This window comes from Seriola dumerili, unplaced genomic scaffold (assembly GCF_002260705.1).
Source record: "Seriola dumerili isolate Sdu_G_001 unplaced genomic scaffold, Sdu_1.0 BDQW01000219.1, whole genome shotgun sequence".
NCBI classification, from domain to species: domain Eukaryota; kingdom Metazoa; phylum Chordata; class Actinopteri; order Carangiformes; family Carangidae; genus Seriola; species Seriola dumerili.
In genome coordinates this window covers 168290-188521 of record NW_019174474.1, presented here as the reverse complement: position 1 = coordinate 188521, position 20232 = coordinate 168290, and the positions used below count along the sequence as shown (strand labels likewise).

At 37.5% G+C, this 20232-nt stretch overlaps 2 protein-coding genes across 3 annotated transcripts; both read left to right on the top strand.

Moving 5' to 3' along the window:
• The first annotated feature begins 1947 nt into the window (after window positions 1-1947).
• On the top strand, window positions 1948-12849 carry LOC111228615 (E3 SUMO-protein ligase PIAS1-like). 2 transcript variants are annotated; one of them, XM_022754604.1, is made up of 14 exons: window positions 1948-1990; window positions 3936-4368; window positions 4633-4717; window positions 4954-5001; window positions 5988-6078; window positions 6185-6319; window positions 6443-6548; window positions 7080-7153; window positions 7376-7536; window positions 8237-8370; window positions 8455-8632; window positions 9354-9493; window positions 9914-9951; window positions 10793-12849. In XM_022754604.1, exons 1-14 carry the CDS (start codon window positions 1967-1969, stop codon window positions 11138-11140), a joined length of 1995 nt encoding a protein of 664 aa, XP_022610325.1. In that variant the 5' UTR covers window positions 1948-1966; the 3' UTR covers window positions 11141-12849. The 2 variants fall into 2 exon arrangements, with proteins under 2 accessions (XP_022610325.1, XP_022610326.1); XM_022754605.1 differs by lacking the exon at window positions 1948-1990 and adding an exon at window positions 2249-2488.
• Window positions 12850-15240: 2391 nt separating this feature from the next.
• Window positions 15241-19858, top strand: LOC111228576 (mortality factor 4-like protein 1). Its single transcript, XM_022754547.1, has 12 exons — window positions 15241-15353; window positions 16522-16568; window positions 16663-16730; window positions 16825-16911; window positions 17030-17107; window positions 17240-17265; window positions 17475-17566; window positions 17796-17897; window positions 18005-18093; window positions 18188-18360; window positions 19202-19286; window positions 19375-19858. The coding sequence occupies exons 1-12, from the start codon at window positions 15314-15316 to the stop codon at window positions 19457-19459; spliced, it is 972 nt and encodes a 323-aa protein (XP_022610268.1). The 5' UTR covers window positions 15241-15313; the 3' UTR covers window positions 19460-19858.
• Window positions 19859-20232: the final 374 nt, after the last annotated feature.

Genomic DNA, 20232 nt, shown 5'->3' with positions numbered 1-20232 from the left:
GACACTCCTAGTAAAATCAAGTCGAAAGTAGACTAACTTGTAATTACTTGTAATATTTTAAAATGTGTATCTACACCATCAGCATTTATGTATCCATCCTGCATACGGTGAAATTTGTTTCCCTGAAATGATACAATTGATTATATTTATTATTTGTGGCAAAGTGCAATGACAATGTATGTATGTTGTAATAGTTCTAGGTTGTTATTTCGGTTTTCTGTTGTCTATAATAGCAGCTTTGACTAGCCAATTCATTGCTCCTTATCCTCACAGTATTGTGACTTAGCCTACTACTCTTGTTGTGTTCTTCTCTGCAGACCATTAGCTTACTTTGGATGTTATGCACTTTAAACGAGTGATGGGAATTATACATAAAAAAGCCTGTGCATTGAAATGGGCCCTGGAAATAATAATTATTCATTATAATCATTATAATTATTTGTTTTTTGCAGACTTTACAAACACAGAAGTTAGTAGGCTAAATTAGTTCATCCGCGACCTTGTAAGTAGCGACATATTCTATTAAGAGTAGCTTATTTGTTCATGTAATATTTGTTTTCATTGCTAATGAATAAATCATTTTATTAAAAGAAATTCTTTCCCTGAGCAGCTTGAACAGTCTGAAGTTGTTTTGCTCCAGACGATTTATTTGCCAGATAATCTACAAACTATTGTATAAATTAATCCACTTGTAAAATAAGAGCCTATGAATTTAGGAGCGCAGCCTCTGCCTTTGTGTGCATCACTGAGGCTAGAGCACCAAGAAGATGAGGTCCACGGGGGAAAAAAACCCTTATCTCTCCTAGGCTGCAACATAGAAAATAAATAAATTGGCCATTAAGTTTCTGCCAGTTGACTAATCAACAGTGGTAAAAGAATATCTTAAATCCTTTACTTAAATAAAAGTAGCGATACCAGAGTGTAAAAATTACAAGTAAAAGTCCTGTGTTCAAAATCCCACCTAAGTAATAGTACAAAAGTAGTTCACCATCAGCGCTATTTCAAGTAAGTAGTACTTCTTCTGCAGTAAAATGTGGACTGATATATTATCATACAATGTATTACATGAATAGATTGTTAACTGCATCAATGTGTAAACAGCATTTACTGTTGCAGCTGATCGAGATGGAGCCATTTTTAATTACTTTATATAGGCCACTGCTCGCAGCCTAGTAGGCTATATAATATGGGCCTATAGATAGACCTGTGGTTCCCAACCTTTGAATCCCCTCCAAAGTGTAAGATAATAAATGGTAGAGGAAAGAGGGGGAAAAAAGTTCTGATGTACAAATCTTATTAGTTTATTTATTTATTTTTCTGAAATATTGAGGGTTTTATCCTACCTCTTTCATCCTCAAACAATTCGGCAATTTTAGAGTTGCCTATGCGGATTGAACTGCTGACAACTCACATCTGAAATGTGAAAAGGGCCCTTGCTTTTTGTAAGTGGTTAAAAGACAGAAAGGTTGGCAACCAGTGGTTTAATCTTGGGAAAATACATTTGTGTTGTATGTTGAATCGTATCTGAAAAGTTTAAATAAACGCAGTGAAGTCAAAAGTACAATATTTCCTTCTGACATATAGTGTGGAAGTATAAAGTAGGCTATCTGATAATGGAAATGCTCAAATTAAGTACAAGTAGCTACCATAACTGTAGATTAGCAGTGCTTCGTATTTTTCGTTATCTTTCCACCACTGCTTATCAAATAATCAATTATTAGTTGCTGCCTTAGATAAACTACTTTTTCTTTATATATTTTTGTAGGAGCAGAAAAACAAAATCCCTTAAACAAATGGAATCGGATGTCAGTGGTGTGCCTATGAAGTACATTCAGCATCCAGTTGTTGTATTTGTGTGTGCTCCGGCAGCGCCCCCTGTTGTCTACTCCCGAGAAGCGACAGACTATTTTGAATCGGCTCTGTCCCTTGGGGATGGCTTTTGCGCCTGCGCAGCCAGTAAAACAAGATGGCGGAGAGTGCGGAACTGAAGGTAAAGCGAACCCCTACATTAGCTTGACAAATAGACGTTTCACACAGCGAGATTTGAATTTCAAATCATAGCATCATTGTTACTTGACAGTAGAGACCCGAGGGGTGTTGCTATCAAAGCATATAATAACAAAAAAGCACAGTGGAGTAGGCCAGACAGACTGTTAGCTGACTGGCTAGCTCGTTAGCATTAGCTTTGTTATTGTTGCCGACGCTGCGTTAGGCTGTCCCTGCTGAGCGGCTCACCTGCAGATAAGGCCACATATCTCTTCGGAAAGGACGAATGCCACAGTCATGTCAGTGTTTTGAACCCAGCGGCACTGTAGTGTTAACTACCTGACCGTATCAGTAGTTCACCGGGTGGACCGCAGTGTGTGTTAAAAACGGGCTCTGTCTATTCCCTGGATGGCAAGCGCAGTTTAGCTTCCATCAACGTTAGCGTTATTTCTGACCAGCTATGATGTTAATCCTTGATATATAGTCACTCTCCACAGCCTGGGTAAGTGTAACATTGGCCCATGTTGGTGCTAAATGTTCAAAGACATTGGTTAATGTATAATTAAGTATCTAAGTCATATAACACTAGCATCATTCAGGCGCTGTTAGCTCGTTTATGTTGTCTGCTTTCACCTGCTACAGTTTTATGATTATTATTATTAGTATTATTATTATTAAATTATTTATCAGTAGACTTAAAAAACGCATAGTCGTGAAACATTTTCGGGTTGATCGTCTCTCTTCTTAAACGAATCTTTGCACTGCTGACATTCCACCTTTACTGTTAGCTGTATTATTAAAATACACTAAACACATGAGTGTTGCAAAGTTTAAAAATGCATTTAACATACACTGAACTCATCTATTAATTATATCTAAATGCACTACTTGTATTTGGTGGTATGCAGCCAGATTTTAAGCGTCATCAGGATGTTTACTTTTACTTATAATTTACCTTTTGCAGTTCCACATTCAGTGCTAAGTAATTCGTATCTTACCTTGATTGATAATCAGAGTAGTTTGACAATTACATTTGCAATATTGGCCTCGTGATTGCAGGTTGTTTTTTTTAATACCAACCCTAAGTGTTTCACTTGTGTGTTGCCACATTGCACGCAATTTTTTACAATGAGGGACAAGAGATTATTATTATATATGGGGTGGACATGAAGATGTGATTACTGTTGTAATATAATATTACATTTTCATTGCCTCTGTGTCACAGAGGTGTCATTCCACTGCTGTGGTAATTTATAAGGCATGTGGTGTTGCTTAATTTGACTGCATCCTACAGAGTGAATGATGTTTGTTATTGTTGTTATGAATAGATAAACACTGTCTTAGATTGTATTTTGTTGTAAGATGATCTATTTCATTTTGAGAACCTCCTACAACAAAAAACAAGATCCTCTTATAGTATAATGCATTAAAATACAATCACACACTACTTTAACAAAAATTGCCAAAGCTGAATTATAATTTCTCTGACACTGTGTCAAGAAAAAGTCTGTTGTAGTGGATATCATTATTTTGTACAGATTCTCGTGTGAATATGTCCACCCTTTCACTTACAGCATGTGGTGGGGCTTTATAAATTAAGGCTTTGAAAAACTAGATTGAGTATAAGAAATGAGTGGTCTCTGCTTTTAGCCAACGGGCTATCTCTGAGTGGCTGCATTTGTTAAATATGCTGTATGATGAAGTTCATAATGTTGGTCTTTTATTGGAACAGTAGTGGGACAAAGGTCAAAGAAACTGTCATAATCTTCCTGCTTCAAGCATACGTCAAAAATGAAAATGTAAGGATTTTAATGATTTACAAAAAAAAAAAAGAATCAGACAAGCTTTAATAATAATGTCTTAAATGATGAAAAATGAGAAAAGACATCTTTCTTGGGTGTTTTCCGGGGTGTAATAGACCATTTTTCCCACTCTTCATTTTTCACCAGCAAATGGTAATGAGCCTTCGAGTTTCGGAGCTCCAGGTGTTGTTGGGGTATGCAGGGCGGAATAAGCACGGACGCAAACATGAACTTTTGACCAAAGCTCTCCACCTACTCAAGGCTGGTTGCAGTCCTGCAGTGCAGATGAAGATCAAAGAGCTCTACAGACGGCGCTTCCCAACCAAAATGGTTTCGCCAGTGGACCTAGCTCTGCCAGGTGTTCATTCTGCTTCCAGCCTGCCCGCTGGCCTTGCCCAGCTGGGATTTGACAGCCACGGTTCCCCGTCGCCTTTGCTGCCTGTTTCTTTACTTGGGCCTAAGCATGAGCTGAGTCTGCCTCACCTCCCCTCTGGCCTGCACCCTGTACACCCTGATGTCAAGCTCCAGAGACTGCCATTCTATGATGTGCTGGATGAGCTCATTAAGCCAACCAGCCTGGGTGAGTCCACTTGCTCAGCTCTGTGTCTAGTAATAAAACGTCTTCCTCCTGTTTTGTTGTTACAATACAGTGGCCAATGGGAATCTAAATTAATCTAAATCTAAGGTCATGTGCTCACTGATAGAACATTGTGACCACAGGTATCCGAACAATGACTTGTGAAAAGCATGCTCGGTAAAAGTTCAATATGAGATGACATAAGTGACTAGTGATTTAGGTTTACTCTCTGAATGTCATGTTCTGTTTCTGATTTCTTTTTCGTAGCCTCAGACAACAGTCAGCGGTTCCAGGAGGCATGTTTTGCCTTCGCATTAACACCACAGCAAGTTCAACAGATCAGCAGCTCCATGTAAGTGAGAAAGTTCTCTGGTGCAAACTGTTTTCACTTGTCAAAGGAGATGAGAGGGATCAAGAAATAATATAGTGAAAACATTGTAACTCCCCAACCCTTTTACAATTTACTGTTTACATAATTTATAAAGCAGGTCTTATGTGACACAGTAAGCAATCAAGTGCTGAGTATTAATTAAATGGTGTTTAGCTGTTCTGACCACTCATTGATTGACTTCTCTTTTTATTCTTTAGGGACATATCTGGGAACAAATGTGACTTTACTGTTCAAGTCCAGTTAAGGTATGTCTAATGAACTTGGTTTTCTTCTGAGCATAAACTTTATACTGTAATCAAGATATATATTTGCTGTTAAGTGAATAGTGGGTTGGTATTTAGCCCCTTTCAGTTTTGAAGCAACCAGAAATAGTTCACTTATAGTTCTTTTCATTTCATTCTTTCTTTAGTCTTAAAACGTATCTGCACAATGTAGAAATGTTGCTGTGGGCTAGTCTGACTTTCACATTAAGACTTTAGAAGTTAAAACTTTAACCTGAGTTTCAACTTTATCTTAAGTCATTCATTAGCTTACACTTACAGGTGATGATAAATGACACAGCTAGGAATCAAGACAATTTACCATGAGAACAGGTTTTGAGCTGTGGACTAAGAGATGCAGGGGCTCTTGTCTCCTGGATGCACATGCTCCAAGTTTTAATTCACATTGAAATTGAGCCATTTAAAAAAAAAAAATTAAAAAAAAATTAAAAAAAAAACAATACAAAGAAAACAAAATATGTTTGAATGTCGTGGACACATTATCAAACTGGACAATAAAGTCAAAACACAATATTATTATTCAAAGCAGTGGTGGGATTTTCACCAATATGCTTAAGAATTTGTGGTTCAATTGCAGGAATATAGTTTTCTGATAGTTTACAGGCAAGCGAGTGTAACTAGGTCCATTACCTCTGGTAAAACCTAACATTGAACAAGACACACTTTGTTGGCATTATTTTTACTTGAGAAAGAATACCTAATGCCCTAAAAAACTGACGTTTTTCTAAGTTGCAGAATTAAATATTCACTGTTTGGATGAATGCCATCCATTAAGAAGTGCTCTCCTATATCATAGATGGAGATGGCTGTACTTGACACAACTGAAATGGTAAAATAAGCAAGCAAGCCAACCTTTTTGTGAAAGTGGCAACAGAAACAAATTACTTTTGACATTAGTCCCTCAACATTTTAACTTATCACCTTATGTAATCTATTTTCTTCATTTTCAGATTTTGTTTATCAGAGACAAGCTGTCCCCAGGAGGATCATTTCCCCCCTAATCTGTGTGTGAAGGTCAACAGCAAACCCTGTAATCTCCCGGTGAGTCCAGACAGTCAGTTGTTAATCTGTCTTGTCAAATTTTGAGTGTATCCCACCACCAGTTACTGACTATCAAAGTCACTGATGTTTGATGTTTTGTCTGCAGGGATATCTTCCTCCTACCAAAAATGGAGTTGAACCAAAAAGGCCGAGTCGTCCCATTAACATAACGTCTCTTGTACGACTGTCCACCACAGTCCCCAACACAATTGTGGTGTCATGGACTTCAGAAATTGGGAGGGTAAGAATATCCAAATCAATCAACGTTGGCAAAGTTTCATGAAATAGATTTGATAGCACGAACAAAGGCTATTGGTCACCTCAGCGTGACCTTTTTGCTCACTGTTTTTATCTCTTTTGTCAGAGTTTTTCCATGGCTGTTTATTTGGTAAGACAGCAGTCATCTGCAGTGTTGTTGCAAAGACTACGGGCCAAAGGAATTAGGAACCCTGACCACTCAAGAGCCCTGAGTAAGTCACTACTTGATTTAGTAGTAAAAACATGGAACTTTGCTTTGCCCTTGCGTCTTTAAGGGGGTAGTGGGAAATGGAAAAGATCTCATAGATTAACTTCATATGATATCATATAATAACTCCTTTACAACTCCTTTTATGGCCTGTTTTATCACAGCAAATTGGAAGTTTCCAGGAATTAAACTTAGGAACTATAAAGGGAACTAAGTTCTGCAAAGGTCTTCAGTTCCTTAAATATTCCAGGAAAACTTAGTTTTTTTTGTTTTACTGTAGATTCTTTACAAACATATAGAGGTTATATTTTCCTCTGTGATATTTTTGTATTGTTTATTATATGTGGAGCTGTTCAGTAAATCCGAGTGTGAAGTTTCTATTTACATCAATTGTATTCTGTGTTTATCAATCAAGGAGTAGTTCTGAGGGAGTTTGAGGGCTTATTGAATAAGTCAACATATTGCACACTTTTTTAAATTTAACAGTCTTTATTCTTTTATTTAACGTTTGTGTTTTGCTTGCTTTTTCTCACAGTCAAAGAGAAACTGACCGCTGATCCAGAGAGTGAGATCGCCACCACCAGTCTACGAGTCTCTCTCCTTTGTCCTGTAAATACTATTCTCCACTATACTGCTCAACAAAAAAAGACTGTGTTATTGTAGTTCATTGCCAAGAACTGTATATATATGTTATTGTACAGAGAAAAAAAGAGAGGTTATACGGTGGTTGGGGACAGTGCAGCTACTTTATCCTGCAATATTTTCAGTGGTATTTTATGCAGTATGAGAAGTGACATGTATCTTGTGTGTCCTTTGTGTTTTGTTTTAAAGCTGGGGAAGATGAGGCTGACAATCCCTTGCAGAGCGATGACATGCTCGCACCTTCAGTGCTTTGATGCTACACTTTATATCCAAATGAATGAGAAGAAGCCGACCTGGGTGTGTCCAGTCTGTGACAAGAAAGCACCATATGAGCACCTCATTATTGATGGGTGAGCACGACACTGCTTTATCTTTTCTGTACGGTTCCACCTTGATGGTTTGTCTTCAGCTTGTAAGGTATGAAGCAAACTGCAAATATTTGTATTGTTTAATTTTAAGCTGAAATCTGTAATTAGTGTGTTGCTTGTTGTATCCACCTGTGTGGTGGAGTGTGGTCTGAGCCTAATGTCAGACCGACAATGAAAAAACACAACCCCCTCATTAGTTTCTTTGAGCCCTCTGTGCTGGCACAGCGGGGGTGCTGACCAGAGGGTTCCAGCAAAAACACATAGGATCATCAGGCTAAAAAGTTGAACCTTGTTCATATTCCTGGTTGATAACATTTTAAGAGGATAATTCTGCAGTTAGTCTGGCAATTGTCTAGACAGAAAATAATATAATTGCTGCTGTAAAATCTTTTTAGAGTTGTAGAATCCCTCTTCTTTGTATATAAAGCACGGTGCAGTCTGATAAGCATTCAAACTCATGAATCTACTGATTTAAACAAACTCAAAATGTATTTAATTGTCTCATGGGCAACTGAAGCAATATCCCCCCACCAACAGAGCCCCTCACATTTTTAACACAGTGCTGTTTCTGGTCTGACTGCCCAGTCAGGAACTGCAGCTTTAAAATGTTACAAGTGGTGAAGAACTAAATTCTGTCTTCACAGTTGCTAAATTGTATTGAAATGTCATGCTGTTTTCACAGGTTGTTCATGGAAATCTTGAATAGCTGTTCTGACTGTGATGAAATCCAGTTCAAAGAAGATGGAACCTGGGCGCCTATGAGATCAAAGAAAGAGGTGCAGGAGGTGTCTGCTTCATACAATGGTGTAGACAGCGGTATGTAGCACGCATTTCACATTCTTCAAGTGGTCTCTTGATTGTGATCAGTGTGCAGAGTGTAACTTCACTGTTTGTTTTTAGATTTGTCTCGGACAGAAACGCATGAGCAGAAACGAGGATCGTCTAATGACAACAACAAGAAGGTTGATGTGATTGACCTGACACTGGATAGCTCTTCAGAGGAAGAACTAGATGATGAGCCGCCTCCTAAAAGGGCCTGTCCCTCACTGTCACCTGTCTCTCCACCTCCAAGCAAGGGGTGAGTCTCCAAACCACAAATAGGAAGTAGAGCGTGATCTTATACATAGAAAGATAGTCCTGTCGTCACCTTGTGAAATTGCCAATACCCGATATGATTGCAGGTGGTTACATTACCATATGAGCGAGAGAGGAAGAGAGAGTCGAGTTTTGCTTGTCGCTCTCTCTCTTTCTCAAATGCCCTCAGTGATGACAGTAGGGTGACAAATGCATGTATTTTTAAAATCGGAAGGGGGAGGCACATAAAAACAGTTGTCTTACAGCTCTCTCTCTCTCTCTCTCTCTCTCTCTCTGTGTCTCTCCATACGTTCCTGTTGGAACTGAAACAAAACGTCTATTTACAACCACAAAAAGCAAGCAGGCTAAGGAACTGAGCTAAGTGACGTGCTATTATACGTGTCTATTGATCTCCTCCACTCTGTTTAATAACAGTACAGCACCTAAATAGAACAAACAGCACTTCAATGACAGTCAGTTGGTATGTGTGTGGGTGCATGTCGGTAAAACTATGGAAGGGCAAATTAAATTTATATTAATTTAATGCAACTATTAACAATAATAATAAGTTGATACATTGATGGGAAAACAAACCAAATATCGTCTTGACATTGGCACTGATGATTGTCGATCACTAAGGTCATCGTCACAACCCTAACAGGAAGTGAGATTAGCTGTGTCGTGTTACTTTTGTCTCTAACCTGATGTGCGTTGTTTCCTCTCAGAGTACTGAACCTACACAGCCAGGCCTCACCTGTGACCAGAGCTCCCAGTATGCCCCCAATGGAGACCAGCTACATTCCTCCTCCTCCACCTCTTATCCAGGACTACCGCCACTATTATCACACAGCTAGTGACCTGCCAGGTAGACCTGTCACCTGCCTTAAAACATGAGTCTGTCTTGATACAATCATCACATGGTCATATTATGTTGAAAAAGTTATTAATCACAGTAGTCATTCATTATGTCCATTCTGGCTGTGAGGCACCTCTCTTGGTGCAACTACTCTGTAAGAAAAATACAAAAATACATTCCTAATATGAAAGCAGTCTGAATTCACTGAATCACAATTCACGGCCAGTATGGACGAGGAGGGAATGATCATTATAATCGTTCACTCACTGTACATAAAACATGCAAGTTTTGTATTAAGACAGACTTGATAAACAAATGCATTTTGAACACAGATGTTTGTTGCTTATTCAATTAATTTGTAACTGCAAACATGATTAATGTATATCCTGAATGAAGTAAATGGACTGAGTCTTCTTCCTTCTCTTCCAGATCTAAATTTCTTCTCCTTCCTCCAAGGCGACAATCAGGTACAGTTTGTCAGACACATGGGGCAGGATTCAGTGTCTTACCTAAAGTTCCTAACAAATAGTTTCCTCTGTAGAGTTATTCACAGAGCTTCTTAGAGCATGTTTACAGTAGATTTCAGTAACAAATATTTTAGATATTTTGTGTCACAGATTTTGTAAGTGACGTTGTCAAGCAGATTGTGTCTGGCATCACACACCATCTGTATATTGATACTGTGATATATTATTTTCCAACAAACCAAACCTTCCCATTTTATGGGATAAATCTACACACAGCACCAATATATTTAGCTTTATTTATGCATTTATTGCTGTAGGTGATTGATATTTAATTGCTATTGGTATTTAAAGTACACTTAATGAACCATCACACAAAGAGGGATCTGGGGTGTCATGGTAGCTCACCTGGTAAAGCACATACCATATATCAAGGATGAGTCCTTGCTGCTCTCTCTCTCTCTCCACTGACTGTCAAAAAAAGGCAAAAATAACAACGTGTGGTCTGAAGAACACACTTTTTGTTTAATAAATAATTCTGACAGACGACTGAGATACTCTGAAGTTTAGTATCTCTGACTTCTCACAGATGTGAGAGCGACTTTTAGAGCTAAAATGATTTATTTCTGTGAATAACTCCTTAACCAAAAACATGAGAGTCTGAAAGTAAGGGATCCCTTTATCTTTAAAATTTTTTTTCTCCTAATTCATCCACTTGGGAGCTACTTTTAGCCCTTAAATGTTCTGTGAATGCAGCCCCTGAAACAGAGTGTTGGAGTCGCAGTGTCAGTGAACAGCATAAGCTTGGTTGTTGAGTAACAGTCACTGTCCTCTGTTCTGTTAGCATTACAACATGGTGATGGCTGCCGCAGCAGCTGCATCTGCGTCGGCCTCAGAGGACCACGACGTGCTCCTCAATCGTTTCCTGCCCTACGGCTCTTCTCAGATGTTACGGGAGCAACCGGGCACCCCTGGGAGCAGCACACTGGCAGCCACCAACGGAGGCAGCAACAGTGGCAGCACCAGTAGTTTGGTGTCTTCGAGCAGTCTGCGGGACCGCGACAAAGACAGAGAGCGGGACAGAGACAGGGACAGCCACACCATCTCAGGATTGTCAAGGTCCTCAGTGGAAGCTGCAGCGGCGGCAGCGGCCATTTATGGCTCCATATCTGACGTTATCTCTCTTGACTAGATCCACACAGAACTGAAAGACAAGGGAGACCTCGAGAACAGGAGTTCTTTGTAAATAAGGAAGAGGAAGATGAAAGAATACAGTCCTATGTACAGAGAGGAAAATCTATTTTCAATTTTACTTATCATATGTATATAAACTTAGGACGCTTCTTGTCCGGTGAGTTACTTCAGTTGATATTTTTCTGTGAATACTGAAGACTTTTTCACACCTCTTCATGTGGTCCTTTGATTATATTGTACCTTTTGTACCTGGTTTTTACAGTTTTGTTTCGATATTCCATGTCAATGGCATTATTTCAGTATGTTACGTGCACAGAACCCAATGAGTTGACACCTTATGGAACATGATATTTAGAATATAAAGAAAATGGGCATTGTTATAGATGTACAAAAGGCAAGTCACAGAAAAACAGGAAAATGTGTAACACTTTCTTTATTTTCTAAATGGAATCATTTCTGTCAAAAATGTTTTGACAGCAGAAAGATCTGGCCGTTTTTGCCATCACTGTAGATTTTTCTGTGAGACATTCATGCTGTGGTCATATTATTTTTAAGGAATTATTTATGATGTAAGTTATGTTGGATGTATGCTGTTTTTTAAAGAAGCATTCCCTATGCCTCTAGGAATTGTTGCCACTAGAATTGCAAAAGCAAACGCTACATCCCTCTGTTGTCATAACTCTGCACTCTTTTCCTCCTCCTTTCAGTCAAATCAAGTCAAAATATAAACATTTTAGGTACAGTCATAGATTTCAGACTGTACACAAAATAATATAAATTGGGAGAAAGTCAGTATTTTAAGATCAGACATTTTCATTGTGAATGAATGGCACTAGTCCAGCAAGCAGCCTTCCTCTTGTCATGTGACCCAATTGGACCTTTATACACAACTAAGATTTGCAAAATGTTGTGTACTTTCTTTTAAAGAACATCTGTTTTGTTTTGCATATTACATTTAAAAATATGCAACTACAGTGAAAACTACAGTGAAGTGGCCAGTTGACATCAACACATTTCTGCTCCACTTTGAAGACAAGGCTAGTTTCTGGTCCACTTGAAGTATTTATTTAATTGAAAGGCTTAAAAAGTGTTCAGTGAGTGCAAGTGGTTTAATGACATTTCATGATATCTTTATGTTGATATGATTTTAGCACTTGCATTTTTACATAAAGGTTGTGTGGAGCAGTGACGCGTTCACAGTTGCAGTAAAAACGTCGAGTAGTTTTCAGCTTTGCATGTCTCTGCGAATTACCTGAAAGCTCACCTGTTTCAGTGCTATGCTGGTCCTTAGTAAGTCCACAGGATGCATAGCCCTTTTTTTGTTGTTTAGTGTATTTACAACAGCCTTTAAGATATCTGTGATAGCTTAGTCTTTGAGTGTATCACAACATGCATTTTGGCCCAGAAGTTAAAACCATTGAAGTTGTTATAGACGCGTCCCCTCCCTTTATTTTTCTTGACTTGTGCTTACAATTAGGATTATTTATTATCATATATATTTCCAGCATTTGTTTGATTCGTGGATTCGCATTGCTGTCATTGTATGTGATATTTCTTTTGTAATTATATAATTAATGCTATTTAAAGATTTCATTGTTGCTTGACATGCATTGTAACATTTTTTTGTTTCTCTGTCCGTTTTATTATCAGATGATGTCAATAACTCAATAGAGGCTTTGATCATTTTGAACCGCTACAAGGTCTACTGTGCTGTTTGATATTTGTAAGAATTAAACAGATATTAAGAAAGTGCAACTTTGTAGTTGGTCTAAGGACAGTCCTGATTCAGCTGCATGTGTTCCTCTGTTACAGTATGGCATAAGATTTCTTTTTAATTCAGTTTGTTGTTTGACAGAAATCAGTATCATGAAGAAAAAAGTTGCATCAGTGCATCCTTTTTTTAAACAAACAAACCATTTTAAACAGCTCAAAACTTTGACTCTGAAAATTAAATGTATTGACTGCTATTATTCCAAGACCTAATTCTGCTCTCCTGGCTGCTGGCCACATGTGGACACCCGATTCTGACATGGTGGCTCAACAGTTGTTGGATTCAGGCTTGAGATTGTTTGATTTGGGCGTCCTTAACTGAAGCGTAGACAGGGGCCTCTATGTGAAGCGAATTGCATCTGGTGAGTGTCCCAAATCAATGATTTCAGAAAATGTTTGTTGTATTTCAGTTTAACTCTGGTTAGATTTCCACAGTAAAGGCTATTCAGGGCAAAATCAAAAAGGTGCTTTACATGTCCTTTCTCCAGAAGAAAGATAAGTAAATAGTCAATTAATTAATCAATTCATTTATTTGTTTTGTCTAAAATATGGAGATTAACTGAATTTTTAAATCTGAGGGGCTTTAAGCAGGAGCTCCTGCTGCTGCTCTGTATGTGAAAACACAGGAACGGAATAGCGAATAGCACTTTTGAAAGCTTTTTCCAAATTAATTTTGTGATTTCATTTTAAAGTTAAATTATTCATTTATAATTATGGACATAATGCCGTAGAATCATTCATTGGCAAATTTAATAATCTTTTTATTATTTGACTTTGCTTTCAATTGCACGTTTAATTTCAGTTTATAGTGAATGTATTTAGTTTATTAATTTATCCTAATTAAATGCTATAAAAAATAATTTTCCATGACACACTCCTGGCCCCATAACAGACTGCCTTAGATCTTAACTGCAGAACACATCAGCAGGAAAGGCACAGGTTTAAGTAATGGTGTTACTAATGGCTCAGTTCCATTTAGGTTTATCAGTGAACACACAAGCATTATTAATATTATTAGTTACACATTTTTTTTACATGTATCAGGTAACAATCTCAAAAGGTGTATAGACAGTTTCATATTTGGAGGAAACTTTATTGTCTTTTGCCATTATGTGAAACACCGTGCTGGATTTGCAGATTAGGTCTGATGTACCTAATGATGAAGTTAAAGCTATTTTAGATGCCTAGGTAAGCCCGAATCTGTAAACATTTGTATACAGAGAATATACAGAGAATATGGTGCTCCTACATGAAGTGGTAAGTAGATTAATAAGTGGTTCAATGCAGGGGTGCACTTCTGTTTGTTTACATACCAGAATGCACCTATGAGGCATACATTTCTCATTTTCTAGGGTTATGTAACCACTGTTCCTTTTATATACATTAGTCAACTATAACTGACCACATGCTCAAATGTTATACTAACTTTATGAATAATTCATAATCATCATGTTGCAACACAAAAAAACAGGTTACATTATATCCATATTGTCTGAATATCTTGTTAGGTATATGTATTTGAATAAAAAAACTAAATTTGACAGGTTTCTTTCACAACACTAGTCTTTTGCAAAGTAAAATTACATTTTTTTATATGTAAATGGTCCTAGATTCGAGTATTTTTTGTAATAACAATAGTAATAATCAGTACTTAAGCTTTAGCTTTTATTTATTAATTTGTAAAGATAATTCTTCTGTTTTTTTGTTTTGTTTGTGGCTTAGTGATGCACAGATCCTCAAGCACTTAAAAATGAACATGAATTTAAACCAGATCATGCAAACTGGGAATATTGTACATTCTGAAGAGAATGAACTTTGAGTACACTAATAAATTGCTCTCAATATTGATATCTTTTGTTTTTGGCAAAAAAAAACTAAAGGGACAAAGCATTTATGCAATGCATGGGGGTCTTATTTATTTTATAAGAGACCACACACCAGAGGCAATGAGCAATGAGGCACTTTTTGCAGGGGAGACTTACAATGCAATCCCTTTCCTTGGACCAACATGTGAGAAGATAGAATTTGCAGAAAACGATTCACTGAAAAAAACATTACCTTAATTAAAACACAAACACGTGTCAAAACCAGTTTTAAGGTTTCATTCTTTAGCCAGGAAATTACTTCTGTAAAACAGACCACTGACTAAAACTATAACTGAAGATTTGAGCAAATATTGTAAAGTAGAAACATAAAAGTAAGTTTACTTTATTATTTTATTATTTTATTTTATCATTTTCATGTCTCACGTTATTGGGTTTCATACGTATCTCGACATGCATCTTTGGTCGCGGCATTAATGCGTCATCGCGTTGGTCATGACGTTTTTAGAGAGCGGCGCCGTTTCAGACTGGAATGGGAGCTGGCGATTTTTCCCATATTTTGATAGTTTAATCCTTGAATGGCGCCGAAACAGGACCCGAAGCCCAAATTTCAAGAAGGTAACGAGCTGCCTGTTTCTATTCTGAGAGATCTGTGGTGTCAGTCAGGGCCGTGGCCGTTGGAAATCTTAGCTAGCTGTTCATCGAAACAGACACTGGCGCCGTCGAGCAGCTAGCACTGTTAGCTTTCATTGTCACACAAAACACGTCTTCATTGACTTTAGTCGCCACTTTAGTTCCTTATTAAGTATTTACCTTTACAACACAATGTAAGGCTAACAGTAGTCCGGTAGTTGCACAGTCTATGGTTTGAATTCCAGCGATGTTGTTGGCAGTTTGCTGGGAGCAGCAGCTTCATTCATGCAATGCCCGGTCCTCACTGACTCACCGCCTTATGCTCTTTGTCAGCCGTAGAGAACTGGTGCTCTCATTAATGCACCGCTTTCTGCTGCTCGCTCTAAAATATGCTGAGTGTACTGTGCACTGTTAGTAATTCAGTGTTATTTGTGTGGCCAATCAACTTTTCTCAAGTAAAAAAGTCAATTATGGACACATTATTACAGCAACTAATTGAGGAACATGTCATATATTTACTCTTAATCACTGAGTTCATTGATTATATAAAACAGAATAGGACCTTTCATGTTACTAGAGCCAAAGTTCACGGTACACAGTATATCAGACTCTTTAATGTTTTTATATGAATAGGGAAAATAACTATGGCTGTCCCAATTAAAGCTTAACTGGGTGAATTAACTGAGGATTTTGTCTCATTTACATAATTGTAAATTGAATATCTTTGGGTTTTAAAGACAGAATCATTAGATTAAGATCTATAAGTAGTGCACGGATTAAATAATAATGAAACTAATCAAAAAGGCCTACCCTTCATGCATCAAGTTGAGTGTTCTATTAAACTGTAATTCTAATCAGATTAAGTTTTTTTAGTATGATCTTAGTCTCCCTATGAGTGACAAAGTCATTAGAAATCTTGATGTAATTATTGTTCTCAGCCACCCGAAAGAGATTGGTGTCAGTTACTGATGTCCGAGATGTTTGAAGATTTTAAATTTAAGGTGTACTAATTGTTTCTGTCCAGTCTACCCTAAGCCTAGTCATGAACTCTCAGCGTGTGTGTGTGTGCAAGTAGTTTAGTTGGCTTCACAATTTCATTTTGTTGTACTTGGACTGCACTCATGCTGATTTTATTGACCACCACTCTGTTCAGGTGAAAGAGTGCTGTGTTTTCATGGGCCATTGCTCTACGAAGCTAAGGTAGGCTGCCAGAGTTAACCTGTCTCTCTGATCTTGTGATCCTCCTCTATGTCTCTATCATTTTTTTGACAGTGAATCCTGTCTCTCTTTGCAGTGTGTTAAGATAAACATCAAGGACAAACAAATCAAATATTTTATTCATTACAGTGGGTGGAATAAGAAGTAAGTTCTTTGTTCAGATAAATCAAGACTATAAGATTTGAACAGGAGAGATTTCACAAGTGCTTGATTTCTTTCTTGGTGTCTTCTCTTTCAGCTGGGACGAATGGGTTCCTGAAAGCAGAGTGCTTAAGTATGTGGACAGTAATCTGCAGAAACAGAAAGAGCTTCAGAGGGCAAATCAGTGAGTCCATTCTCTCTTTTTTATGTTAGATTTTTACTAACTTTACTGTGTACACATGCCGCTTAATATGAATGATGTATTCTTACGTGATAGAATTTGTTTTATTCTCTTCATTTAGAGACCATTATGTAGAAGGAAGAATGAGGGGTGCTGCGCCGAATAAGAAGATACCTGCTGCATCGCAGAAAAATGATGTGTGAGTGCAAGTCATTTGTTATTGTATCTGACACCTGCTGTAATGTCGCCTGTAAACAGTTTTAGAGGTGTTATACCTGTTTAATTTTTTTTAATTAGTTTAACACCTGTCATTTATTTCCCTTCCTTGTAGGAAAACCAAAAAGAACAAACAGAAGAGTAAGTATAAAACATCCTCTGAAAACCCTCCGAAATATCATTAAGCAGGTTTTTTTGCACAATTGTGTTGCCATCTTCTTTACAATAGAAATGATTAAGAGAATAGAAGCATCGCTAGAGTCATAGCAGGCTGTCACAATAATGTCACAGTGATAGTTTTATTACTTTTACGAATGAGATACCAGCTAGGCGTGTTTCTGTCTGTGCAGCTCCTGGAGCAGGAGAAGGAACGAGTTCAGGGGGAGACCCAACTCACCCTCCACGAAAGAAGAGGGCACGTGTTGACCCAACAGTTGAAAGTGTAAGTTCTTGTATCTATTAAGTTGCTTTTAGTAATTATTTCTCTGGTTGGTCGTTTCTTGAATTTGCCATTTAATGTCAAGTAATGCTGAGCCGCATTGAAAGTAATTGTGTAAGAAGTTTAATCTGTAGTTGCAGCTGTGTGGTGGAAAAACTCATTCATGAAATGTTTCTAGGTTAAAAAGTTTCCTCTCATGGTTTACTTCTTAAATCTCATCCTGTCTGCTCAGGAGGAGACCTTCATAAATCGAGTGGAGGTGAAAGTAAAAATCCCTGAGGAGTTGAAACCATGGCTTGTGGATGACTGGGACCTGATTACACGGCAAAAACAGGTTAGTAACAAGTGACATGGAAATTGAACTTAAACCGTTCTCACAGCATTTTGTTCATTAGTATTGTCACTTCATGTTTGTTTTGTCTTTTTGTGTTTTGTCTTCAGCTTTTCCACCTACCTGCCAAAAAGAACGTTGACGCAGTCCTCGAAGATTATGCAAACTACAAGAAATCAAGAGGAAACTCTGACAGCAAGTAAAAACACACATTGTTACTTGTCATTTTCTCACACTATCACACGGCCAATCCAAAACATGACATGCTTGCTTATCCATTTAAAAACTCTCAGGGAGTTTGCTGTGAACGAGGTGGTTGCTGGTATACGGGAATATTTCAACGTCATGTTGGGGACACAACTTCTCTACAAATTTGAGAGGCCGCAGTACGCAGACATCCTGGCCAACCACCCAGATACATCGATGTCTCAGATTTACGGCGCTCCTCATCTACTCAGACTCTTTGGTACAAACACTTACACAACATCCCACTGTTGCAATGTCTATTATAGAGATGAGCAGCTTTGATTTCACTTGCTAGAGCTCTGTAATGCCATTACATAGTTAAAAAAGACAAATTTCCTAGATTTTTATCAAAACATTTGTTTATATTGTGTGTTTATGTAAAAAAAAAAATAGGTTGGCTGATATATAATTGTTGTATTTTTAAATTCTGAAATATCAATATTGTTATCAGCCTCAAAAATCAGTCAGGTTATAATAGTAAGAAGAAATGGACCCCAAAATGTATTTCCTCATCCACAAGAAAAGATGAAACATGCTTGTGTCTATGCTTTAAAAAACATTTACTTAACTCTGAAATTTAGCTTCTGTGTTCACATAAAATGCCAGATCTGCAAACAGACCTCTGCCTCTTTAAACAGGGGGTACATACTGTATCTGTCTTTTAACCCATGTTCTTAAGTTCTGACTTTAAATCCTTTAAAGAAGAATCTTGATTATATTTGGAAATGTATTTCTGACTTAAAACAGAAAATCTGTGAACTGGTGTGCAATTCAAGCCAACATTACTTCCTAACCTGCTAATATATTATTTTCTTTGACATAAAAAAAATTAAGAACTGCACATAGTTCAGAGATAAAAGTACAGCCTGCTGCAGCTGCTTTTATCTTCATTTTGTAAAGATCAATATTCATCTTTATCTGCCACGACCTGTATTTGCTGCTTTATCTGCTTGAATTGGGCCAGTTAAGTGGAAATATTGAAGTGCTTGTAGAGGTATTATACATGAAGACAAGGTTAGTGGTTGTGTGGTGTGTAATCTGTCTTTGTTTGGTTTTGAAAGTGAGAATCGGAGCCATGCTGGCGTACACTCCGCTAGATGAGAAGAGCCTTGCACTGCTGCTCAGTTATCTACAAGACTTCCTCAAGTGAGTATTCAAGAACTGACAAAGCTGTTAGTAAAATGTGTATTCATTCCTCTGCAGCAGAAATGAGTAAAATGTTGCTCCATTTCAGGTATCTTGTAAAGAACTCTGCGTCGCTGTTCAATGCCAGTGACTATGAAGTTGCCCCTCCAGAGTACCACCGCAAGGCAGTTTAAGGTTTTTTTTATTTTAGGAGCCTTTGTTTGTTGAAGTTTGGAGGTGACATTTTTACCTGTCGAGAGGATGGGATTTCACAAAAAGCCTTTGGAGAACGGATTGTGCGAGATCTGTTGCTTTTTATTAAGGAAGAACCAGAGCACGATGTCACACTAATCCCTGGACAAATTTAATTTTCTTTCATGTGGAAAGCTGCTGAGTACGCTCTTCCTGTATTGGTATGTTTTTCAGTACCACCTTTTAGTTTCTATGATACTTGTTTTGTCCGATATTTTCCAAGATCTCTTGAAAAGGAATTTCATCATGATTTTTTTTGTTTTGTTTTGTTTTTTGTTTCCTGTTTTGGTTTCAGATGCTGGCTAAATTTGTCTTGTAGGCTGTCATCATTTTCTAATAAAAATCTGTCATTCTCTAGTTATTGGGCTGTCTTTATTTTGAAGATACTTGGGTCAAGTTGCAATTTATTGTCTTTCTCTTAATCTACAGGGAAATTAAATAGCTTGACCACAGTAGGTTGTCCTAACTTGAGCATATTGGAATTTTCTTGGCTTGAATTCTCAAATCTCTCATTAATGAAAGTGGACACATAAATGCACCAGCCAGATGTTTCAGAGAGGAGCCATGTTTGGATAAAACCTTGAAAAATATTATCAGGGATAAATTATTTAAATAGTCACTCCAAAACTGTGCACGCGTTAATTAAGGCAGCAAATACTCAGTGGTAATTTAATATTACTCAAAAAATAATTGATATCAATTTGAACTAAATGTT